Here is a 26,830-nt window from a genome sequence, read left to right on the forward strand (position 1 = left end):
AGGACAACACTCATCTGTGAATGAAAACACATTCAACACAACGTATTGTTGCCGTTTGACACATCTTCATATCTGCTGAGGGGAAGACATATTTCTGAAAAATGCACCTTTCACCTATGGGCTCTCAAGAGGTTTGGGTTCCCAAAAGTTGCTGCCCATTGCTTCCTGTTGAGACTGTAGTCCTGCTTCCTGTTAACTATGAACAATTTCCTGGTGTCAGAGTGGAGCGCACTTATTCAGAGCTGGCATCCACCAGAGAGCTACTGATGTGTTATTTTATTAGCAAACATCTTCATTCAGAGTCTCAGATCTGGAGGCGACTGAGTGAAGTGTTTTCTGTCCTCGCTCAAACTGATCGAGGCTGTCCATTTAGACTAAACATGAGCAGAAGGCCAAAGACGCGCAGTTAGTGGGGTTAGGTTAATTGGAGATTCTAAATTGCCCATAGGTATGACTGTGATTGTGAATGGTTGGTTGTCTCTCGGTGTTAGCCCTGCAACAGACTGGCAACCTGGAGTGATGAATCCCAATTTGAAATATTTGATCAAATCATTGTCAGTATGCACGGAGGAAGTCAGGAGAAAGTGCCTATAGTTGTGGTGGAGGCTCTATCATGGCCAGTAGTGTTGGGAATTTTGTCAAAATGAACACAGAAAAGTACTGTCAGATTTTGATCCACCATGCAATACCTTCTGGAAAGCATCTAACTGGCAGCAGCTTAATTTTTCAGCATGACGGTGATCCCCAGCACACTGCCAGTGCAATAAAGCATTCCTGGATAGAAAAACACACTGAACATTAGTGAAGCAGTGTGGGATCATCTTGCCAGAGAACAGAACAAAAGGCAGCTAACATCCAAAGAAGAGCTTTAATGTCCTCCAAGAAGCCTGGAGAACTATTCCTGAAGACTACTTAAAGGAATTACAGGAAGCTGCCTGAGAGACTTCAGACTGTGTTAAAGAATAAAGGTGGTCATACCAAATATTCAGTTTTGTACAAAGGAGTATTAGGGCCACATTGAGAAAAAAAAAAGTTGAAATACTATGTCGAGAAAAAAGTCAAAATGTGGACCTTAAAGTTGTCGTTTCAAGTCCACCAACTGCCACACAACGTCTGCTATACCCTCTCCAAACTGTTTTGTGTAGATGACTTAGTGAAACTATACTTTAGAATCAGTTTTAGTAACAAGGAAATTATTTCTCTTTTAATACATAAACACAATGTGGTGATAAGTATGAGGATGTTAAAGAGATGGTGCAGAAAGCTGCATCTGCTCAGAAGGAAAAACCACACAAACTGGCAATGAACAGATGCAAGGATATCAATGGTTGTACCTTCGTGCAGTACAGAGGGGGTATGTAGAATCACAATACACAATAAGACAGCTGATCAAGTTGTTTCATCTACCCAAGGCATTTTGTAGAGGGTATAGCAGCCGTGGCAGTTTTTTGACTTGAAATGATGACTTTAATCTCAAAATAGTAAATTGAGAGTTTGAGTTTTATTGTTATTCTCAGTGTTTGAAGTTTTGATTTCTGTTGGAGTTTTGGGTGGATGTTTTGCTTTCTTTATTCTAGGAGATTGCTATATTTTTTGTGTCATCATTGAATCCTTTATTTATTGATTTTTAATATGTGGTAGTTTGAGTGATGAGTAACCAATAGCCAATAGTCTCTGTTTAGTCTTCTGCAGAGCTGTAAGAATGACCATCTTAGCAGCTATCAGTTATGATGAGTGAAAAATTTATACATCTGGGCAGAACTCCAGGTACTCATCACCCCATGCTCATCCCAGGCCTGATGAATGGTAGCAGCAGCACCATGGGGTACTCCTCAGAGAAAGAACTGAGTCAGAGGCTGGAGTGATCCAAAGCGTACAGCCAAGACAATTGAAGACTGTCCCTGCGTGGCCCAGCCGAAGCCTGGACTCCAACCCCAGACTGCCATTGACGGCCAAACATGGCAGCTTCCTGTCCAGACTGATGGAGCATGAGCGGATCTGGCAGGAAGAATGGGATAAACTGCCCATATCCAAGTGTGCAAAGCTCATACTCAAGAAGACTCAAGGCTGTAATTGCTGCCAAAGGCTCCTCCACACAGTCCTGAATAAGGGTCTGACTGGTTTTTTAAGTAACCAATTTCGGTTTTTGCCTTTTAATAAATTTGTGAAAATTTTGAAAAACATGTTTTCTCTTTGCCATGCTGGGTTATTTAGTGTAGGAAGCAAAAATTACAGTTTAAAATTAAATCTATGAGACAATAAAATGTGCTGCCATTGAAGAGGTCCAAAGGCTTTCCAAATCCACTGTGTACGCATGTTTCATGTGGGTTTGTTGGTGTGCAAGTGTGTGACTGTGTGTGTAATCCCCTCCAGCCGTTTCCCCTACTTTCCTTTCGCTCAGTCACAGGCCTGGGAAGCAGTCGTGGGGGGGATCTCTCACAGCCGCTCAGTGTGTGTGCATTTGTGCGTGTGTGTGAGTGCATTTAGCAGACAGCTGTGTCGATGGCCGGGAGCAGCCGTTACAGCAGGGACACACACACACACACACACACACACACACACACACACACACACACACACACACACACACAGCCGTCTCATCACAACATCCAACCCCATCCCACCCTCTCCTCCCCTAATACTCTAATCATTGCTTCTTGTCTGTAAAGGGAGATGTCAGCTGGACCAAGAAGATCACTGTCTGTGTGTGTGCGTGCGTGTGCTTGTGTATGCGTAACCAGGTCACACACAAGCTCGGATAAAGAGACAGAAATGGTTCTTCACTGTGCAGAAAGGGTGCTACAGAGGGTGCTACAGACTACACTGGTTATTATACCAGCATGTGTGACTGTGTGTGTGTGGGGGGGGGATGACCACCAGACGGCAAAGCGGTGACCTCTTTCCAAGTGTGGGTGTGGGTGTGTTGGCTGAGACAGGGTCACATTACATGGTTGACTAAGTGTTCATGTACCATTTACCATCTTGTGCATGTCAGCATGTGTGTGTGCATTTATCTTGCATCTGTGCAGGCAGGGGTTCAACCATGAAACATCATGAGCAACCATGGTACAGAGCATGCATACAAGGCCCAGTTAACAAGTCAAGGTACTGATTTACTTATTTACTAATTTTAGACATTTAAAAAAGGGGAAGTTTATTGTTTAATTACTTGGTTCCTGTTTTTTTGTTATGTCTTCTCATTGTTTCTGGATTAAAAGTCTGCACTGGGTGACATGAGCAGGGGATCAAACAAGTGGTGAACAAATCACTTATTTGGAAGGAAAGTTGAGCCATTTTATTTAAAGCTTAATTTAAAAATGTGACGTTTTTAAGATCTTTGTGTATGCTACATGGACCAAAGGTCATAGCTGAAAAAAAAGAAGATTCCTTCTGAAATTACACAGACTTTTGAAAGTGACAGGTTCAGTATGCTGCTGCTGCTCAATCCCCCTGGCCCAGAGTGACAGGGAGACCAGCTAGTGGCAGACCATGACATGCATTTGTTTTGAAATTTATCTCCATCCACATGAAAATGCAAGAAATGATCTCAAGCACTACCGAGAGCACGCCAGAGCGGCAGGTGGCAATTTGACTCTAATTGTATAGAAACGATGGCCAATCAAACACCTGTAAATATTAACACGGTGCAAAGTCTGATTTCAAAAAGTGCACACCTTTGACATTGCAAAATAAAATCTCAGTTTTTCTTGTGCACACGTAAACAAAGAAATGGAGTTTTTGAAACTCTTATCATGGAAAATGTGTTTCAAAACCTCTGTATTCAGTGAACTAAAATGCTGTTTACAAAAGGCCAAAATGCATAGAAAACACCACATTTACCAAAATACCTGCATACATGTGGACAGGGCCTCAAAGTGCCATAGCTTTATGATTAGCCACTTATCCAATTCAAGGACCCTATCCTGGCTCTCACAGGGCGAAAGGCAGGGTACACCGTGGACAGGTCACCAGTCCATCACAAGGTTAACACATAGGGACAGATAAACATTCACACTCACATTCACACCTACAGCCAACTTACAATCACCAGTTAGCCTAACATACATCTTTGTACTGTGGGAGGAAGCTGAAGAACTCAGAGAGAACCCACACAGGCACAAGGAGAACATGCAAACTCCACACCGAAAGTAAACCTCCAAATGCTAATAGATATTTTTTCTCTTCCAATTAACAATTGATCCATTTTGTTTGTAATAAAAATAAGTAAATGCTAAGTAAACCGTTTTACTTCTATAATAATATGCAGAAGTTTGTCCATATTTGCCTCTAAATTTCGAACATGTCTTGCAGTAATAATGATTAACTGTCTGCTATTTTGAAGCACAGACGGGAAGCTTGGTGTGGGAGTCTTCGAGGGTGGGGGGCAGAGGGAAGAGAGTGACCCCAGTGTTAGTGTTGGTGTTGCCACAGGGACCCAATAAAAACAGGGCTGTCAGGAGTGCTCCTAACTGCTAGGCTCTGTGTCAACCCACAGACCAAATAAACAGCAATCAGTGTTACGCTAACTGCTCTGTGACACACACACACACACACACGCACGCACGCACTGTAAAGCTCGGGCAATAAAGCCATACTTAAACACAGCAACCACACGCATAGCACAGAAGTGCATGCCTATGTGCGCACACACAAATACACACAAGCGCAAGCATGCACACGAATGCATACACACGTCACTCACAAGTCCAAAAGCAAACAAACCAGGGAAGTCTGGCTAATTAATGTTTTGAATCTGGTCCCTGAGTGATGTAATGACAACACGTAAGTCATGCAGTCATAGATTCTCAGCACAATGAGTGAGTGGCTTCCCATAAAGCTGGATTTGACTTTCAGTACAACGCACCCACAACATCTCACCTGTGACATCCACAGTGATCTACAGGTGGTTACAGATACTTTAAAACAATAGTTTGAAAATTTTGGTTCATTTAATCCAGATTTTCTCCTTGAATCACCTTAGAGATAAAACATTTTGTGCAGGTTTTTTTTAATCATTAAAATCACAACATTGTTGTCCTAGAAAGATTTATTTACTTATCTAGTCATCTGACCCAGATTTTATTGCAAAAAAGGACACTTATCTATTCTGTGGGTTGCGCTACTTTACTGTATGTAAATGAGAAATGCTGCAGGATACTTTGATATCATTGCTTTTGGCATTCTTGCATTTTTGCATTGAGTAACTTTAAGTAAACAAAGTGAAAAAAAAATAGAGAAATACAATACAACATAATACATCACCACAGTACACGCTTCCATAATACAGGTTATTTATACTGCACATTTCATTGAACACTCAGGTGCTTCAAATAGAAGAATAGCCACATATCACACATGACAAAAACACAAATGAACGTATGGTCCTGTGAAAAACAAAGTCCACCCTTACTGCTTCCAGAGGAATCAAGGTGCCGTTTACACGAGACCGTTTTCATTTTGAAACGGTGTCGTTTTGATGCGTTTCGCCCTTCTGTTTACACGACAACAGAGTGAAAACGATGTGTTTCGGAAACGGGGTCCAGAGTGGAGCGTTTCAGAAACGCACCGGCTTGCGTTCCGTGTAAACACTTGAAACCGGGGTGATTTGAAAACGCTCGACTCGCACATGCGCACTATGGTTGCGACGGCCACAGTTTTTTGCGCACGTGCAAATTGATAACCAGTACTCGCGGATTCACGAGTGCTTCTTATGCTTTTCCTGTGTTTTTACCGTTTTGTAATTCAGCGTTGTGTGCACCAGCGATCCAACCTCATCGTCAGTCCACACAAAACCTCTCACATTGGCCGTTTTGTAAGTAAAGAACAATTTGCCGCACTACCTACTGTGTCACTCCATGCATGCGCGTCTTGCATAAACAAACTTTGCAAAGAGAAAACCAACGCCAACTTGTGGCCTGGAATGGGAACTACATCGTTTTCATCGTTTCACATGTCATCGTGTAAACGCGGATTGTTTCTGAAACGCCATCGTGTAAACAAAAGGCTGAAACGCATCAAAACGACACTGTTTCCAGTGAAAACGGCTTCGTGTAAATGGCACCTAAGAGAGTAAATAGCAGCCAGGTGCTGATAATCAAATGCACTTGATTAACTGATCAACAGCATGCAATACAATGGAGAAAAGGCAGGACCCAACGTTGGGTCATGCATCAAGACAATGATCCCAAGCACAGCAGCAAGTCTACAACAGAATGGCTCAAAAAGAATCACAAATGCAATAGCTACAAATAAACCAGTCATAGTCAGTCCTGTCTGATGCATTTGGCCACTACTCTCTTCCACATCACACTTTATGCCCTCTCCTGCATCAGCTTATCCCTGCAACTCTGCATCCAAGAGGGACCAGTGATCATGTGGCTGGTGGTCATGAACGTCTCACCTCTACAAGGAAAGTAGTTTGTCTATGAAGATAATGAATGGATAGTAAGGTGGTAGAAAAAGTGACAACACTTGACTGTGAAACATTTTGTGATCGTGGGAGTTGAAGCACCACAACATCTCAATTACAAATTATAGCCTCCTTTCACGAAGGAATAAAAACAGTCCCAGAGCGAGTGGATGGATTTTTCTTTTTAAGATATACAATCATATTAGGCACAATGCACCAAACTGCAGTCTAATTTGCAGGTTATGTTAGGAATTAAACATTTGCATGTTAACTGGAAAACATCTCGTGTTTATTAAATCTGAATGAGAAAACAAGAAGCCAGTGAAGTGTGAGACACAGTTTGTTTAAGCTTTGTCTAATCTGAACAGATTCTACTCACAAATAATTGGACAAATACTCACCCACCTCTTTGCCTCTTTGCTTCTTTTAAAAGCAATGTGAAGATCTGTTTGCTTGATATGAAACCCCATAACCACCCATCACAATTAATTCTTTAAGACATTTATGGCATGTCTTCAAAGGTATGTTACATTTTGACTGGATTCTCAAAAAATATTACTCTGTTTAAAGCAGACCTCAAGGAATTTCTGAATGGGGTGTGCCGCATTTTAATGCAGCCCCCATGTACAGCAAAGGGATCAGACATCACAAGTCCCAACTAATAGATGTGATTGTTTCAAAATGTCTGTGCAAAGCCTCTGAGAGGGAGCAGACAGACAAAAGAGCTCCCAAGATCCCTCTGTGATTGAATAAGCACAAGGAGGGATTGGTTTTGTAGCTGCCATAACAAGCCTGCAGATATGACTGAAGTGGTCACATCTAAATAGGCCGAGCAGACAGACAGAGGAGGTTTGGCCTGAGATAGAGAGCACTAAGAAGAATAGCAGATGCTGAAGATGAAAGGACAGCCAGGCCTTCACTGGAGGGATCTGTCTGAGACACACGCACATGAACGCACACTCCTGCATGAGTTTTGCTTCCTTCAGTGCAATCCCTTCCCTTTTCTAAATATGTCTGAGGTGCATTTCAGTGGGATAAGACAATACATTAACATACATAAAAGCATGCACATCACCCAAGTGCGGCAACAAATACTCAGATTCTCTGCATCAGAAAACACAGAAATACCATCTGATAAAACGATCACACCCCATGGCCCATTTGTAACTTTCAACTTTAAAGCTGCTCCAGAGAATCCGGTCATGATTTCCACAGTTTTCCTTGCTCACATGTAACAGCAGGAAGTAAAACTCACTGCTGGAAATACTCTGTGTGGTTTAGATGATGAAACCTTGAGAGCTCATGCAGGAGGCAGCACACATGGCACCCACTTGCTAACGGTGAAAGTAATCCAAGAATATAAATTGACTGAGTTTTTAATATTTATTTATGAGATAATAAATGAAAACAGGCAGAGGATAAATACAGCCTTAGAAATAAATAAAGTACTGGGGTTATTAATCTAATTTATTCATGCAGGTGTTATTTCAGATCAAGTCTTTAGGATGCACACGGCTGACATTTACAGTCGCAGTAGTTTCTCCTTTTCCCTTCTCACACACAGACGTGGAGCTGACAGGAGACAGCTGACGTGAAATAATATTTAATCACATTGACACCAACAAGTCTAATAAAAGCGCACCAATAACATCCTTCAAGCTTCTTAGATAAGCTCTCTGACTGTGAGAGTTAAAGTAAAGGAGGGAACGAGAGCGTGAGAGAGAGAAACCATCGCCGTCATCAGAGCTTTTCACTCAAGCATCTCATGCTGACGACAGTTTGCAGCGGAGTAAAAAAACTTCTGCAAACATAAAGGGAGAAACTCCAAACTGCTCTGCCTCTGCTGTTAGCTTTCTCCATGCTGTGTTAGCTGTGCCGCTAGGTGCCACATGGTAGAATAAATACAGAACAGCATCAAGCTGAACTGAGTGGATCAGATCATCCGAGCCAGCTTTTTGGGTCAGTATCAGACCGATAGCACATCCAAAAAAATCACACCACCGCATTCCTAATGAATTGAGACAGGGCTGTGGTGGTGTCACAGTTGGCACGAGATACAACCAATCTGGTGACAATAAACTGGGCTTTATGTGGTGCAGGAACAAAACATGAGTCTCGCAGTTTCAACATTCATGCACACCGACAAATTGATTGCATTGCTGCAATTATTCCACATTTTGTAACGAGAATGGATATTATGGTAAGGGTCACAGGTATGAACCTGGGTAGGGCCCTTTTGTGTGTTTCTCCCACCAAAAACAGATTCTGCTGCCCGTCTGTGCCCAGGATCTTCTCTAAAGAGAGGTCCTAAATTTCAATAATTCAATTTCCTGGTTGAATAAATGTTGAAAAAAATTACACATCCTAAAACAAAACTTCCTTCCTTCTTAATGACCTTCCCTTTCTTAAAGTGTACCATAATGATCATAGAATACAGATGTATTTCTGCTCCCTAACTCCTACCAGACATGTTAATCAGTCTGTATGCAGCTTACTATATAAACCTCCTAGGGTACCAGGATTATCAACATTGTAGAACAAAGGGCAACATTATGTCTATGTTACATGTATGTGTACACTGTTGTTCGTAAATACATTTTGCTAAACAGTTTTTAGTGCAGTAGCACTTTGGGGTAACTGGAATGTGTTGTCATGCATATCTCTAAATAAGTGTTATTCAAACAGTGATGCTAATAGTGCCTATAATTAAATAATTTGTCATATACAATGAATATGTAGCTTGCAACAATAAATACACATTTTTATTACTCATTTGTTTGGTGTTTAACAGCTGTTTTTGTCATCTCACCATGTGCAATGATGTAATGAACATAAAAAGAACATGATAAATTAACATACATGTCTGTGTTTTAAAACATGAGCAAAGCCAACAAGCATTGGCCACCACCACCAAATGTAATGCAGCGATCACATGGTTGCCTTTGGTAAAAGGATCTTATATAGCACTTTTCTACTTAATCACTCAAAGTGCTCTATACAGCATGCCTCATTCACACAGGCACCTTTTCTGTGCCTAAGCGCTTTCTATCTAACATTCACACCTGGGGTTCAGTTTCTTGTGCAAGGATACCTTGGCATGCAGACTGGAGCAGTCAAACTACCAAATATCCAATTAGAAGGTGACCTGCTCTACTTCCTGAGCTACAGATGGTAGGTATGGGGGGGGGGGCTCTTCTTACTCTAGTGTAGTGGTTTACACATTCACCTAACAAGTGAAAGATCGCTGGTTTGATCCCGGGAGGAGACACAAATCCCTTTGGTGTTGTGTCAGGAAGGGCGTCCGGCATTAAAAAAAAAAATCTGCCAAATCAAACATATGGAGCTACCCACTGTGGTGACCCCTTGTGAACAGGGGAGTAACTCAAAGTAGCATCATATATGCTTTTCTTTCTCTCAGTTGCAAGTGATGGCCAGGTCTTTTCCTACTCTCTCCCCTGCTGCTGTTGAAAGGCAAGGCAGACAGCAGTCCCCGGTCAGAGCACAACAGCCCAACCGCTGGGATCTACCATTTCCGTTGGTGTGTCTCCTGTCGCAGTCGCTCCCCTCCTACACACATAACACACAACCACAACACAAATAGCTACACACCGCTGGCCCCCTCTGGAGGGATCAGTTTCATAGGATCGCACAGCAAGCTCTGGTTCCCAGGCGCTCCTCACGCGGTCTGCAGACTCAGACGGTTTCTCAACACAATCTGACTCTTGACCCTCCATCATTATGGGAGGTCAGAGGACCAGCAACCCCTCACTGCAGCAGGAGAAGAGGGGGCTCTGCTCTCTCCAAACACTGCAAACATGCTGGAGGGGGCCTGTTTAGTTCTCTCTCTTTTTCGTCCCAAGGCCAAATGTCAAACGTTAAAACATGTTTCAACTGTTCATGCTTGTTATCGAATTAGCGAGCAGAAATGAGTGATTAGAAGTTTGTGTGCGTTAGGAGTGTGTGTGCGTGTGTGCATGTGTGCATGTCTGTGTCTGTGTATAAACTGCATGAAACCAAGTGTTGTTTTTCGCCTCCCATTTCATCATACCTTCATGGCAGCCACATCAGTGGATGAGACGCAGAGTGATCTTAGTCATATCCAGCCACAGACAATGAATTTCTCATGCTACTCGTGACTTCTGTCATATGCCAGCTGGCTGTCCTTTCGCTGGTCTCAGCAGCCATTCCTGTATGTATTCCTGTAACATATATTTACCATATTATATAAAAATTTCAAAACATGTCCAGACTAACTGTCTGGCAAGGCCACAAGGCCTGTTTGAAAGTGTGACCGGGTCAAACTCAAAGCGAATAATCACCTCAGGCCCAGATGAAAGTTAAATAACTGCCTTTGTTCTCTTTGACTTTCTTTCTCACTGTCTCCTCTCACAGTGACCACCCACCAGGAGTTTCACTGGTTCCAGACATGAGTCACACCCAAACCCCCCCAAAAACCAGTCACTCTGCTTTCTAATATGCTTCCAGATTAAAGTCAGACAGCACTGATTATGACCAGCAGGTACTTTTTGATTTGACTTGACGGGATGCAACAAATGGGAGTCAAATACCAAGTTCTTCATCACACCCACCTGTTGAATTTAGATATCAAATGTTCCAGACTGAGGATTAGTGGACCAGCTAGAACATCAGAGAGCTGCAGATGAAGGGGTGTGTTCAGGTTTGCTGTGTTTCCTGGGGAAAAAAAAAATTACAAACGTGATCCTTGTAACATATGTCCACCAGCTCTTCTGTCTGAGGCAGGTGCCTCAGATCCATCACATTCAAGCTTACCACAAATGTCATTTTCTAAAACAGTTTGGTTGAAGTCACTATTAGATCCCTGTGAATATCCTACATGTTTTCTAGTTTTTAGAAGAATTGCCGCAATATTTGATGTTTTTCCCGCTGAAGACGTTAAAACTACACTTGTAGTAGGGAGAACAACTAGAGACCAGTCTGGTCACTAGGAAGCCATCTTGGTAATGACTTCAGGCAGTTATTTTAGGCTAACAAGTCAAAGCCTCATATCATGCATAAGGGGGAAAGTCACAACTTTATGCTTCTGTGTCAAATGCATGTCGTAACTGCAAACCCTTCAGAAACCCTACAGTGTTCCTTATGCTTTAACCTGATGTGCACCTCCCTAGAAATGTAACTACGGGGCCTGTCGACGCAGCCTGCAGCAACTTTGATCGACTCTTTCGGTTCTGTCGTTTTCACCTGTGCATTTCCAGCTGCTTCTCCATTTTTCAGATTCACTGGATGAGAATGAATCAACTCAAAGAGAGAAACTCCAAAGGCAACTAGTGTTTGGGTGTAAAATTGTGGAACAACACCACACACAAATATAAATGCTGGCATCCTGGGTAGGCTACAGTGTAGACTTTGCGTAGTCAATGCACAAGTATGCATCACACATTAGAAAGATAAGGAGACATAAAAATACACGTAGAGTCACCAGGGAAATCTTAAAAAAAAAGCTTGATGACTTTGACACGTTTTCCCTGCTTGCAGACATTGTTATATTATATTTGAACTTCAACCTCTCTTAATTTCCCAGTTTGGTTGTTTTTAATAGTTGATGAAATAGTTGGATGAAATTCAGCAGCCTAAAGTCTTGAACCCATGGATATCAAAAGACACTAGCCCTTTACTGCAGCCACCTTTAGCTGCTGCTTGTTTGTGGGTCTCCTCTCTGCTGTCAGGTTTGTCTTCAGTAATTGAAAAGCATCCTTAATTGGGTTGAGATCAGGTGAGTGACTTTGCCATTGAAGAATATCCCATTTCTTTGCCTTGAGAAACTCTTGGGTTGCTTTTGCAGTACGCTTTGGGTCATTATCCATTTGCACTGTGAAGCATTTGGCTGAATCTGAGCAGAGAGTACAGCCGTGTACACTTCAGAATTCATCCTGCTTCTACCAGCAGTTCAGTTCCACTGGCAGCCACATGTGGCCACACTATAACATTGTCTCCACCATGTTTGAAGATGATGTGGTATGATGACCTGTTTCTCCCTTTTCCATACTTTTCATCTGTCCAAAGAATTTTTCCAGAACTACGCAGGTTTTTAGATGTTTTCTGGCAAAGTTTAATCTGTCCTTGCTTTTCTTGAGTGTAACCAGTGGTTTGCACCTTTTTGTTTGCATTTATGAAGGCGTCTCTTGATTGTAGACTTTGACAATGATAAATCGACCTCCTTAAGAGTGTCCTTGACTTGGTTAGATGTTGTGAAGCTGTTTTTTTTCTTAACTATGGAAATAAAATCTGCTCATCCGCTTTAGTTGTCTTCTGTGGTCTTTTGGTGTTGCTGAGTTGGCCGGTGTACTCTTGGTTTTTAAGAATAACCCACCTAAAGGTTTTGCTATCATTCTGCTAGGTTTATCTGGTTTTAGCCTAATAATAGTCTCCCTCAATTACATCAGTATAGCTTTGGACTCCTTTGAATCAAAGCTGAAAGTCCGCACTTCAATCACATATTGACTGTTTAATTTAAAATCTACTGTGATGGTGTGCAGACACAAAGCTACAAAAAATGTTACTGTCTAAAATCCTATGGACCTAAGTACAGTGGGTCCAAACTTTTGACTGTACAGTATATAAATGAGTAAATAATTTCTGCTACACAGGAATACACAGCATGTTGCTCTAAGAGTGGTGTGGGTGGTTAAAGTAACCAAAGAAATCAAAGTCTGAAACAAGCTCTTTCTGAGAATGAGAAATTAAAAATCTTATGGACCTCAAGAAAACCGTGAAGAATTAGAATATTTTTTTCTGTGTTTCTCTCCGTGTGTTTTGGTTTCTGTGTGTGTGCGACAGAGAGAGTCGGGGAGGCCCTCTAACACTTCCCTTGGGGAAGCAAGACCGAGATGAGTGTCAGTGGGTCAACTTTGACACATCCTTCACTTCCTCAATACGCACACACACTGACTGATGTGTTCTGTGTTGTGGAAAAGGGAGAAGAATACGAGTCAAGAGGGGTGAACGAGAGGGCCCGTCAACAAAACTCGCAGGGCAACTAACAATGATTGACAAGCGCAAACAATGCAACCACGTTCAAATCCCCCACCCTCCTGAAAGACAATGCTCTGGTTTCACAGCCCTCACCCCTGCCTTACAAACAGCCCACCCTCTTAAAGACACTCACATTCATTAACAATGTCTCTCTCTGGCTCTCACTCCCTGTCTCACTGAGGGACAATAGTCGGGTGTCTTACATGTCTGGAGCAGAATTAGCCGTTGCTTCCTCTCCCTGTCAGGAGAAACAAAGTTAGCCTTCCTCAGAGCTCCACACAGCTCTATTTATAAACAATAACAAGGCTCACCCTCGGCAGGGTTTCACCACACAGCAGCTCCACACATTGTTTTCGAGCGGATGAACATCTGTCTGTGGCTAATGTGCAGACGCCGCAGCTCCTCAGCACTGACTCAGTGAGGGGCACGCCTTCAAAAACGTTATCACTTAGTTTTAGTGTAGTAAAATGCAGGCATGTTAACACATTTAAAGCTCCACTTTTTGTGGATGCTTGAGCTTCATTTCAGGAATATATTTGTAAGACGTTTGTAGTTTTCATCTGTTGAATGTTTCTCTGGTGCACACTCAGTTTGGGTTTGAGGCTCAACTCCTGGACGTCTCTCATGTCAACAGCACAGACAGAGGTGTGCTTATACTACTTTCTAGGCTGCTTTGAGGATGCATTCCACACTTGCACAGATACACATCTACAGAAAGGCTTATTCTTCTTTTCCCAAAGTCTGCCCAATTTCCCTCCATTAATTATTTCAATTTAATTTCCTCTACATACTTTTAAAGATAAATGGCTACCTCATAGATGTGGGTAGCGACAGACCTCTTCCCACAGTCTCAGATTTAGCATCCACTGTCCAGCACATGCGCAGCTGGGCCACAAGTTTACATCGCACGGACCCCGGCAGACCTTCGTGTACGTACAAATGAGGAAAGAATAACAGGGATTTTGTGACATCAGGAATAGAAGTCAGTCACAGTTCAGTATGCAGCGTAGACAAACTCAGGACCTTGTGTTTAACTTTTAAAAGAAACATTGTTGCCAAAAAAAAAAAATTGCTTCAGAAAATTCATTTTTGCCTCCTATAAAGATTTTCTGTGGTAAACTGTTTTTCAGACATTTCTAGAAGCTGGAAACTCTCTGAAAATCTATTGCAGTTTTTTTTACTTTTTTTTTTAACCTTTTTCTGGTGTAGTTTCATTTTTTGCATCAGCTGCATGCAGTATTATAATTGTTTGTTTTTTAAATATTTATATCATTGCCACTGCTGAACAAATGGAAACTAAAGCCTCAATTACACAGGCCTTGAGACATTTCGGCAACCATCTGGCAGCTATTGGTCACTAGGGAAAAATGTTTATTCCCTGACAGGTTGTGAGTAGTTGCTGGCAGTCACTGTGAAATTGATTGTTACAGTTGCAGTCACACAGGCCTAAAAACAGGCCAGTCACCTCCTGGTCACCATGAAAAATTGTGCATTCTGCGACCGGTTGGTGAGAGGTTGCTAGCAGGCATTAGTGTGAAACTGTTTGCCTGGACTTTGTATAGAAGATGCAGACTTGTCTGCAGACACTCACAAGCTACTCACCGAGCCGTAGGAAAAACTGCGAAAAGTGCAATGCAAACAAGAAACAGGAAACTCTCACCTTCAGTGTAAAAGTGGTACCTTTTGAAATGTGCTAGTTTCAGGCACAACTTTTATCCTGAAAGCGAACTTTCTCCTTTCAGCACTGAGATTTAACGGAAAGTGTTTGCAGAAAAGTCTGATGCCAAGGCTACGACCTCGGTTGAGGGATTGTTTCCTGTCTGTAAAATTACATCATACATATATGATTTTTTTTCTTATAATAAAACAAGAAATCTCATGGTATGGATGGCTTATAGTACTTTCCATTTAAATATGTTTTCAGCACTTTCAGTGACTCAAGTCAAGACAACCAGTAATCTTGTGAGAACAATCGCGCTTCTGTTTCTTCTCAGGACCTTTCCACTCCTGAATTTTTTTTTAGGGCTTTATAAATGCAGGGATTGGATGATATAAAGATGACAGGCAGATTAAATTATTAACCACCTGCTGAGTGAGTCAGGGAGGGCATGATAAGCAGTTTAAAATGAGACTTTAAGTGATGGTTTCTTGCAACTTTATGATTCAGAGGAGATTCTCATTTTCTATGTTTGCTAATTTCTGATGTGAGATTGTTTACTTTGTAATCTCAGTTTGTCCTTTTCAAACAGCATGACTATGTCACACGCAATCTTATTAATGGGTGATATTTTTGACTTTTGCATGCATTTATATTGATCCTGTGAAATGGAGCTCGCCTTTATGTGACTGAAGAATAACTAAAAGCTGATAAATCTTACTGAAGGTTCACAAAGAACAGCGGGATGGCTTTAGCACATTAGTGGTTAACAGTTTTTCATGACTTTGTTTTGTTAAGGAGTAACTGAGAGTTGCTGAATGTGATTTCAGCATCATTCATCAAAGTCGCTCTGTCAGCGCCGCAGCCCTGCTTGATTTACGCTCCCAGCTACATAAGCTCTCTTCAGGAAGTCACATCTAAATAAACCAATGCAGCTAAAAACCTGATGACATGTGGGCCATTGTATAAATATCTATGGCAGAAGTAATTACACTTAATGCAGAAAATATGGACCGAGCCGAATTTATTGGTGAAATCTCCCTTTAAAACAACTTCAAAGCCTGAATGTGCACAAATACCTCAACCATTTCCTTCTGGTAAGACAGTCTAGACTCAATTTATGTCTGCACTGATGATATGTAATTGCACCCCCCCCCAAAAAAAAAGAAAAAGAAAAAAACCCTTGTGGTTTACTAATAAACTGGAATTCAAAACCCTCTATGCTTGTACAGTACAAGAGAGCAGAGGACGTGGATTCAAGATTTCAAAGTTAATTTCTAAATCAGTGCTTTAACATGTTGCATTTTGAACTGAGCTCAAACCATGTGAATCAATCTTTAAAGTTTGAGGGGATTTGGCAGCTAGAGAGAGCTCGGAGAGACAAAATGACTGTTTGAGGGAGAGGACGTACAAAGAGAGGCTATGATTGGAGAAAATGAGACCGAGGAAAATATGTGAAAACAGGAAATTAGACATGAAATCAAACGCGAAATGAATATGAGACAGAAAGGGCAACGGAGGTGAGCCGTCACTGAGTTGTGGCCCTGAGTTTGATTCGATTTGGTGGCCTGATTTGCGGAGGGAGAAGGGGAGGGCAGCGTTAGGGGACGAGGGGGATTTGATGATGTGGTGTTACGGGCCCTCACCTTCAAAGGGCAGCCTCTGAAAGGCCCTACTAATCACAACATGTGATGAGACCGGTAGAACAAAGACAGCAGGGCAGAAAATAACAGCGTGGGAACTCTTGGTGAACTTGAAATACAACAAGAGGGCTCACACCCCCTCCTCCTCCTCCTCCCTTACCTCCTCCCTCTCTCAACACACACACTCTCTCACACACACACACACACACACACACACACACACACACACACACACACACACACACACACACAGACACACACACACACATACATACACGCAGTCAGAAACTAATGTGGACGCACACCTGTGTTTATTGTGACAAAAGCTTCAGGTTGCATGCACTCGGAACGTGTGTGAACGCAACTCCCAGTCTCCTACTCCCAACACACACACTCACACAGGCTCACCACTGATCAGCTCGGTAAAAGGTTGGAGTGTGTGTGTGTGTGTGTGTGTGTGTGTGTGTGTGTGTGTGTGTGTGTGTGTGTGTGTGTGTGTGTGTGTGTGTGTGTGTGTGTGTGTGTGTGTGTGTGTATGTGGCTGTCCTGCTGTAAGCGCAGCCTTGTACAACAACAATAAGATGAAAACAGCCCTAAGTGCTTCCTCTCATTCATATAAACCAAACAAGGCAGCCCTTCTCTCTGTGATGACTATTACGCCTTGGGTTGCCTTCGGCTCCCACTGATAAGGATCTCCTTATTACTCTGTGTGTGTGTGTGTGTGTGTGTGTGTGTGTGTGTGTGTGTGTGTGTGTGTGTGTGTGTGTGTGTGTGTGTGTGTGTGTGTGTGTGCACATTTACATGTGTGCAGGCATGTTAGTAATGAGTCATTTTTCTGTTACTCTTTATTAGCATAAGATTAAAATCACAATCCCACAGTCCCTCAGAGAATCAGTGGAGGTGCGCTATATTATATATCACAATAAACGTTTAAAAGTCTGATGAATTGAGGTTTTATGTTTCCTCATTACATCCTCACAGGGCATATTTCCTTGCTTTATTCATAGTCATTCATTGTTGTTGCCTGGTGCAGATATTTCACAGGATACATTAAATGAAACATATCTTCACTAAAAATTTTGGCTTTTTCAATGTGGATTACACAATAACCGTCTCATAATTTGATGATGTGCTTGTGGCTTCTATTGCTTGAAAAAAAAAGTATTTTCCCATCACTTTAAATTCAGCTGTACTTCTGCAGTGACATCATGCACTTGAGGATGTTCTTATAAATGCAGTGAAACGTAAACAGTTACCTCATCATGTTTAACGTGACCAAACTGGGGAGCGGGAGAGTGCTATTTGAACTTGTTTTTCATTTTACCTCACGTTGATCTTGGCGTCCTTTGTTAGTTTTAGGAAAAACTTTGTGTTTATTAGAGATTTAATATGAATTAAAGATGATGTCAGGTTATGGAAGCTTATTTATGACACTTTTTTGCTGTTCATAAGTCAGAATTTTGGGTTAGTATCTCAAAAATTTGGCATACTCAGAAGTAATCTATGATGATGGTGTGATGTCCTATAAAACAAGTTTATTGAAAAAAAATACTTTTGTAAAAAGTTTTTAAAATTCATGCATTTTTTATATTAAATGTCAGTAAGCTTTGTTTTGTTTTTTGTTTTGTTTTTTGTTTTGTTTTTTTGTTTTTTGCAGAATGCAAAATAAATGTACTTTTCTGTTTCTCTGCAGCAATTCTTATATAAACAGACTTGGCGTTATTAGCAGCCTCAACTTGAAAAATTTTGAATAAATTTCTCATTTAGTAAAATGACCCCAATCTTTGATAACTATTATATTATTGGATCATTATCAGGTTGTAGATGCATTAATAGCAGAGCAGTTTAATGCTGTACCAGGCAAGTAGGACCTAATCTAGACTGAGGTGGTGTACTATTAATCAATGCCTTTTTCACACCATTTTATTAAAAAAAAATTAAGTAGTCTGTATGTATAACAATACAACTGTGGAGTAAAATGTTGCTTTAATATTTTTCTTAAATGAGATGAAGTTGAAGCAAAAAGCCACGTAGGCTAACACACATCACTCGAGACAGCTAATTACTGCCACACTCTCCCTACATATTATTTTTTAATCGTTCAAGTATTTTTTTTTTAATGTCTATCATATCTTAAAATGCCAGACTGTTGTTTAAATGTACCGCAGACCATTTAAATAACAGGAGACCCTCGCCTGGGGGGCTCCGGCTCCATATGCATTACATGAGGGCTCCATGCATATACAAACAGAGCAGCAGCTCTGTCAAATTATTTGGGGAGTGTGACCATTATGGGAGCCACCAGTCGTGCGCTGGTGATGATATGGAAACTCCGGGGAGAACGGACAAACCGCTTTGATTGCATTACGGGCCTCTTGCTGACTGCTCTCACAAGTCCTTGAAGTGCCCACAGAGTCTTTACCGTGCATGAGGTCTCTCTGTGGGGTAAGATTAGACTTGGTGGCTTCCTCTGGTTGCGGCAGCGCTCCCTGTCTCTCCTCTCGGGCTGAGTTAGTATTGGATTACAGGTTCACACGCTCGCTCGCAGACCGCCCGTCGCCCCGACCAATTGCTCCATTCATTCCAGCGCTGGAGCCGGCCGTCGGCCTCTGATTGGTTATCAGCGCCGGTTAGGGAACTTTCCCACGGCCAGCGCGTGCTGACAGCCGGCCAGCCACTCCTCAGCACCACCGGGACACACACGGGGGTGGAGGGGCGGGCGCGCAGGAGGGGGGACGGGGGGGCAGTCACGGACCGAAAGTCCATTGGACCAATGTCAAAGTTTATCCAAAGATCCTCTATGTTTGGGAAGATTAGTCACTCGCATGTCCAGCAATAAGCCACATCATGGAAGCTTCATTTCTTAAAACAAATCAGTGGTTATATTAGAATAGTGATAAAAAGTCAGACTTTTTTACTCATAATAGATGGATGCAGCCAATCTGACATCACCATCTGATTTGTGTTCTTTAGTGCCAAAATCTCAACCTGCCATCTCAATTTTATTGTTATTTATTTATGTGTGTATGTATTTTCATGCAGCAGTAGTGGAGCAGGATTGTAATTGACTGGGTCACACTCTAAAGCACACCCCGGCTGTCTGTTTTTCTTTAAATGGGTCCATAATTTACAAAATGAACATCATGCTGAAGCAAAACAGACTTGAAGCTAGTGACTGAGAGCATGAACTCACCGTGTAACTGTTTACTGAGGTTGTAAATTAAGTAAGAACAAAGGTGATTTTCCCATAGACGCTTTACAATCTGACTATTTTTGCAACCAGGTGAGTCGCCCCTGCTGGACACGAAAAACAATGCAAGTTTTAGGCACGCTTTCGCTCACTTTTCGGACATGGAAGCTCTGTACATCAATATAATTCCATATTATAATTCCATATGTACATCTCATAGACATAGTCTGCACCTAAAATTCACGAGGAGCGGGTAAACGTGAAAACAAGTCAACATGTCAACCAGTCACAGCTAACTCCAGAACAATTGCTGAGCTGATTGTGTGGTGGGATTGTAGACTACTTTACATAAAGCTTATTGGAAATGAAACAGATTCTGCCAACACAAGAATGGTTTTGTTGTATTTGCTGACCTGATCTGATCATTTTCAGGGCACTGAAACAGGCACAGAGTGAGAGATCTTAACTTTCCCCCCCATCTTAGATTTGTCAAAGCGCACTAAGATGCGCTTGGGCCAACTGCGCTGCCACTCAAATCCGAGACAGCTTTGTGATTGGCTGGTTTGGCGCCGGTCACCGCCCCTGTTGGCCGGCAGCAGAGTTGAAATGACACCGTGGGAAAGCTGAGCGCTTCAAACAGAGGCGCTTCGGGCAAACCTGGGCAGACGCGAGTTTGGCACACAGAGCTGACGCACTGAAGGACTACTGCGGACGAATCAAAATGAAAAGGAATCACGATTTTAGCTCCTCGGACAGCGAGCTGGATGAAACTATTGAAGTGGAGAAGGAGAGCGCAGATGAGAATGGGTAAGTCATTTGGCTCTGAAGTATTTTTTTCCCCTCTTAACAAAGTGGTTCAAGTTTATGGATATCTTTGTAAAATCTTACATTTTGGAAACTTATCGAACCTTCCTGTTGCATCTCTTTTCAGGAACATGAGCTCCCCTCTTGGCTCCATGTCTCCTTCAACGTCAACTCAGGTGCAGGCGAGGAAAAGGCGTCGAGGAGTAAGTAAATCTATGTTTCTTAACTCAGTTTGTGCACGCGCTTTGTCGCCAAACATGTCATATTTTGCAGATCTAATCTCTAATAATAATAATTTGTGGTCTTTCCTCAGATTATTGAGAAACGGCGCCGTGACAGAATCAATAACAGCCTCAGCGAGCTCCGCAGGCTGGTTCCCAGCGCCTACGAGAAACAAGTAAGCAAAGTCTCACAACCTGAGGAACAGTTTAACATGCACGGAAGCTTTAACATGGATGATCAATATCTAATCGACTGTTTTCTGTTTCCTCCCTGAAGGGTTCAGCCAAGCTGGAGAAAGCAGAAATTTTGCAAATGACTGTTGATCATCTGAAGATGCTTCATGCTGCTGGAGGCAAAGGTACGTTCATTTACTTTTAAATATCAGTCTAAATTACACATAACTCGTCTGACCAGTTCAGCAATGAAATCACTCAGTTTTTGTGATTAATATGTCATTATCCCAAAGCCAAGGGTGTAATGATTCATGACAGAGCTCTTCCAGTTCCTGTTATGTATAATTCAGATGTAGTGACTTTTATATAATTTAATTTATTGTCTTCTTGCCATGCCCTCAGGTTACTTTGATGCCCATGCCCTTGCGATGGACTATCGTGGTTTGGGTTTCAGGGAGTGCCTGGCTGAGACAGCCCGCTATCTGAGCATAATTGAAGGCTTAGACAGCACAGACCCACTGCGGATCCGTCTGGTCTCCCACCTTAACAACTACGCCAGTCAGCGTGAGGCTCACTCTGGCCTGAGTCACCTGGCGTGGGGCTCTGCTTTTGGATCCCCACCAGCCCACCTGACACATCCTCTCCTCCTCCAGCACCAGCAGGGTGCACCGCTGGCACCTCTACCCCGTAGCACCACCAGTAGCCCACAAACTCCTCTGTCGTCCACATCCACGTCATCGCCCTCCTCCTCCTCACCTTTATCATCCGCACTGGTTGCAGAGACTCACATCGCAGGCAGGCGCAGCGGCAGCGTCACCCCCCACTCTGATCAAGGTCCGATCCGGGTTCCCTCCACCACTGCTGCTCCCACCACTGTCCTGCATCCTGCTCTGGTCCCCTCATCAGCGTCCAAGCTCTCTCCTCCTCTCCTCTCCTCTCTCTCTGCATTCCCCTTCACTTTCAGCGCCTTCCCCATTATCTCACCCGCTACTGCCATCAGCCCCCCAACCCAAAACGCCAGTGTGGCCAAACCCTACAGACCCTGGGGTATGGAGATAGGAGCTTTCTGACTAAAATGAAAACTCAGCACACTCTGCATACAGACTCAACTCACTTCCCAGCTGAGCTGGACTCAAGGACTTAAAGACTTTATTTTCCTGCTAAGAAAGTGCTATTTTTTCTATGATGATGATGACATCCCACAGAGGATATACCTAGTTATAGATTTTTTTAAATCGTCTGTAATGCATTAGTTTTTTTTGTATAGAAGAGAAAAAAAATATCAGTGAGGAGGGAGACCATGACTAAAAAGCAACACAAGTGATTTACAATGTTGATTGATCTCTGTTCCTGCCCACCCCTTTAGAAGTTTCACCCACTGTAGTCAGTCAATCAGGAATGGCTTTTCCAGATGGTCAAGCAGACCCCGCCTGTCGAGTTCCTGGGTGAAAGTGTCCCTCCTTTGTTTTGCTGAGCTGCAATGTGGAGTTTTGGTGCCACAGTTACAGGGGGAGCAGTTGAGAGTCACCCCCTATTAACAACATTTTATGGGGTGGAATAACCGAAACCAGGTGCTTGTTTGACTGATAGTGGGAGCAGACGTCAGCTACCAGCTTGGTTGAAATGAACCTAAACGTGATTTACCCACAGCCTCCATTCTTCACGTACAGCGGTGTTGTTTAAGCTTGCTTCCCCTAAGTTATATTTCCTCTGTACAGCAAATTCTGTCCTTACCAATCACTGCTTAACATATGTTTCAACAGTTGTAGCAAAGCTCCCACTTGTTTCTAATGTAAAAGATGTCAAGCTTTTTTTTTCTACCACCTAGTCCCTAAGTTTTTTCTTGTATTTGTTCCACACAGCAGCATTTAGAATCAGAAATTACCAAGAGGGAGCTTATCTGAGTCTGTAAGAGCAGTTGTAGTTTGAAAAAAAGAAAGAAAAAAAGTCTTTACAGTTCCAAAATCTGTAGAGAAATTTATAAATGCCATTGCTTTATTTCCAGCGGCTACTTTGGTGTCTCCTAGCAAACCTCACTGTGACTGTGTATATTTCATGGTTGTACAAAGCACAAGCAAGCGCTGACAAATCAGATTTCTCTGCTTTTCACAGGTCTTGCTGGTGGCAATGACAACTTCATTGCAATAAAAGAGTTCTGATAAATTACCCACGGCTTTATCAGCGTATTTGTTCAAGTGTAGGGTTTAATTCCGGGATCCGGGATTCCCGGGAAATGCGATCAGAACCATTTCCCGTTTCCCGGGAAACGTTAGACGGGAAACCGGGAAAAAAGTCGCGCGCGTCGATTTGACTTTCAGAAAGAAAAGAAAGCTTCAGAATGTTAAATTTAAGGAAATATTGAGAGAAGGGTTCGTTTAATGCGAAAAGCATTACTCTTCATTTCAGGCACGTTCAGCCTCCGTTTAAGGCTTCAGCCTTCATCTCAAGCGTTTTAATAGAGGTATTACACAGTTGTACTTTTTTCCTCTTTAATTTGTTGAAATCGTAGGCAATCGAGTGTTTCTTTTCCTCGTTTGCAGCTGCTTACTAACAATCATGAATTAGGATGCGGGCCTAATGTGTGAAGAAATTATCATGAAATAGATTGCTTTAACATATTTCGCTTTTAAAATGGAGTTGAGTAAAATGTATATTTTTTAGGCTATAAGGATTGGCCAGTTTTTCAAAAGACGATTCACAGCGAACCTACTTTAACCCTCAGACACGGTGTTATAAATTTGCTGTTGCCAGAATGGCAATGACCAAGTCGTAGTGCATTACTCAAGGCCCTGTGTTATGCCATATTATAGTGTAGTACGGTAGTTAACTTTTCAATGACTATTACAGCGTTCCACTGGTGGAGATATAGCGCAACAGATGTCGCCACGACAGCATGGCTGAGCCTTTATCAATGCTGTGTGGAGATGAACCGTATTGTTTTGCACCAGCAGTTGTAAAATATCTTGGTATAATTCCATGTACAATGGAGGAATATTCGAATTATATTTGTTAAGGGAGTGTTGAGGAACGATACAACACCGCATAGCTCGAGCACTCCAATGTCGAGATGTAGGTTTTATTGCATTAATCAAGACGACGTTGCCCCCTACTGGGCATAACAGGACATAGCTGGAAAGCTACCTCTACAATATCACAATAGGTTAAGGCCGACACAGGCTACAGAAGGCCTAATTAAAATAAAAAAATAAATAAACTTTTTCCCGGGATTCCCGGGAAATGGCTCGTCATTTCCCGGGATTTAATTCATGTCATTTTCGGGAAAAATATTAAACCCTATTCAAGTGTGCTTGAGTTTGTGCATGGTGTGAATGCACTTTGGTGTGGTATATGTGTTTGCTTGTTGATGCCTCCAGTTGTTTGTTTCTGTTTGTGTGCATGTGTGCGTGTGTGTGTGTGTGTGTGTGTGTGTGTGTGTGTGTGTGTGTGTGTGTGTGTGTGTGTGTGTGTGTGTGTGTGTGTTTGCGCACGAGCGCACAGTACATGGCGACGCCTGGTATCAGATGAGGCCGCTTGTTTCTCTCAGCAGTCCTCTGTGTATGCACAGGAAACCATTAACAAGGAGGGGATATCCTGGACAATAGCAGCCTGCCTGGCCCCATGTGTTCCGTGGGAACTAGAGGAGGAAAGAAGGAGGGAGGAAAGGTTGGAAGAGGATGAAGAAGGAAAGTAAGGAGGGATGGAGTATAGAGTAGCAGATGAAGAGAAAAGGGAGGGTCAAAGGAGAGAGGGAGCAACCTGTGAGAAAGGAAGTGTGCATCAAAGGGTTTTGTCTCATTGCCATCATTTCAGCTTGCACCAGCTGCACCTTCTGTTCTCAGCACAGTGCCCCAAATAGTCAGCTTATTCGCCTGCATAACTCTCAATCTTTTATTTCTTTACAGTCTCCTCTCTCCTGTTCTGTCTAGTCATTCTCCTTTTATTTTGCTGCGGATGATGCAGAGCCAGGTAGTGATGTAAGCCTCAGTGCAGCTGAAACCACAAGGTCAGTGAAGTGTAGTGAAGAAGACTTGTCTTTTGTCTCCCCCAGCTGGTCATAAGTGGTTATTCAACTCGTGGTGGAGAGGTTAGATGTACTGTTAATCACAACAAGATGGTAAATATATATATTACATCATATTACATCTCTCTCTATATATAACAGAATATATATATATATATATATATATATATATATATATATATATATATATATATATATATATATATATATATATATATATATATATATATATATATATATATATATATATATATATATATATATATATATATATATATATATATATAATATATACTATATACATATATATACATATACATATATATACATATACATATATATACATATATATATATATTCTGTTATAACAATGCAATACATTTAAATATTTCCTATCATATAAAAAGTACATTTTAAAAGTTTCTTTAATAATGTTACAGACCAGAAATATAAACTCTCTTCAGATGTATTCCACATTATTATTGTCACGCTTTTAAATTTCCTATTAAAGGGATGTAAAATGGAAATGCTCAGGCACTTACGCTTAACAGAAGTACTCTCATGTTTCTTTATAACTTTGCAGAAATGCAGGTGACTTATAATAAAGAAGTTGCAAACATATAACTAAAAATAAGGCCTTATAACAATCAAGATTATTTGCCAATTTTGAGGAATGTTTACTGCTGCAAACGGGCCTAGTGTTTTATGTGTTTTATGGCTTTGTGTCTCTTTTTTCTTTGTTGTTTGTGTAAAGCAGTTGACAGCCGCACTATGCCCACTACAAACGTCCCCCTGGGGACAAGAGAGGTTACTTTAGTGGCCTTAAACTAGTTAAGGTATGGATTGCTGCCCTGAATTATTAACAGTATCAACAATATTTATACAAGCTGAAACAAACATCATGTGAACTTGCTACTGTGGAAATTTTTTCATCGGTCTCTGATTGATATGGAACAAATAAATACAGCTTGACTGTTAAAACAATACATCATTATCACATTATCACCTTGGAATACGCTCGTGTCATCAGGGAAGAAAAATTCCACTGATGAAAAAATATCTCGTTTTATGTTGCTGAATCCAGACTTGACCAACTGAAGCAACCCCAGATCATAACACTGCCCCACAGGCTTGTACTGTAGACACTAGGCATGATGGGTGCATCACTTCATCCACCTTTCAACTCACCCTGATGCACCCATCACTCTTGAACACGGTAGATCAGGACTCATGACCTTTTCCATTGCTCCAGAGTCCGACCTTTATGCTCCTTGTTGGACAGTTCTGAACCATTTTTATTTTAAACAAGTTAGTTTAAGCAGTCGCTTTAGTTGTTTTCGTTGCTTGATGAAGGCCAAAAATGTGTCCCTTCTGAAACTGATTAAAATATTTTCTATGACCTTGGGATATGCCTTGGTTTAATAAATCAAAAGCTACTTACCGCATCAGTTAGGGTTAAATACCCTGTTGTCTGCTGAAACATGTTAATTACCGCAATGATTATCCAGTGGAAGGCTTTTACCCATTTGCTTAGTTAAATCCGCGCGATGCCTTTTGTATGAGCCACACAATCACTTAAGCTGAATAATTCATCCACAGGTACGTCTACACGTTCTAATCTAACGTTTTGCTGAAGGTATATAAAGAAAATGTCCACCGGGAACATGAGTGTGTTGGAAAGAAGTCACTCTGAGAGCCAG

At 41.8% G+C, this 26,830-nt stretch overlaps 1 protein-coding gene across 1 annotated transcript; it reads left to right on the forward strand.

The window, feature by feature from the left end:
- Window positions 1-20,558: 20,558 nt before the first annotated feature.
- On the forward strand, window positions 20,559-23,275 carry hey1 (hes-related family bHLH transcription factor with YRPW motif 1). Its single transcript, XM_030740911.1, has 5 exons — window positions 20,559-20,717; window positions 20,842-20,917; window positions 21,028-21,111; window positions 21,213-21,294; window positions 21,512-23,275. Exons 1-5 carry the CDS (start codon window positions 20,632-20,634, stop codon window positions 22,177-22,179), a joined length of 996 nt encoding a protein of 331 aa, XP_030596771.1. The 5' UTR covers window positions 20,559-20,631; the 3' UTR covers window positions 22,180-23,275.
- The last annotated feature ends 3,555 nt before the right edge of the window (window positions 23,276-26,830 follow it).

This window comes from Archocentrus centrarchus, chromosome 11 (genome assembly GCF_007364275.1).
Source record: "Archocentrus centrarchus isolate MPI-CPG fArcCen1 chromosome 11, fArcCen1, whole genome shotgun sequence".
NCBI classification, from domain to species: domain Eukaryota; kingdom Metazoa; phylum Chordata; class Actinopteri; order Cichliformes; family Cichlidae; genus Archocentrus; species Archocentrus centrarchus.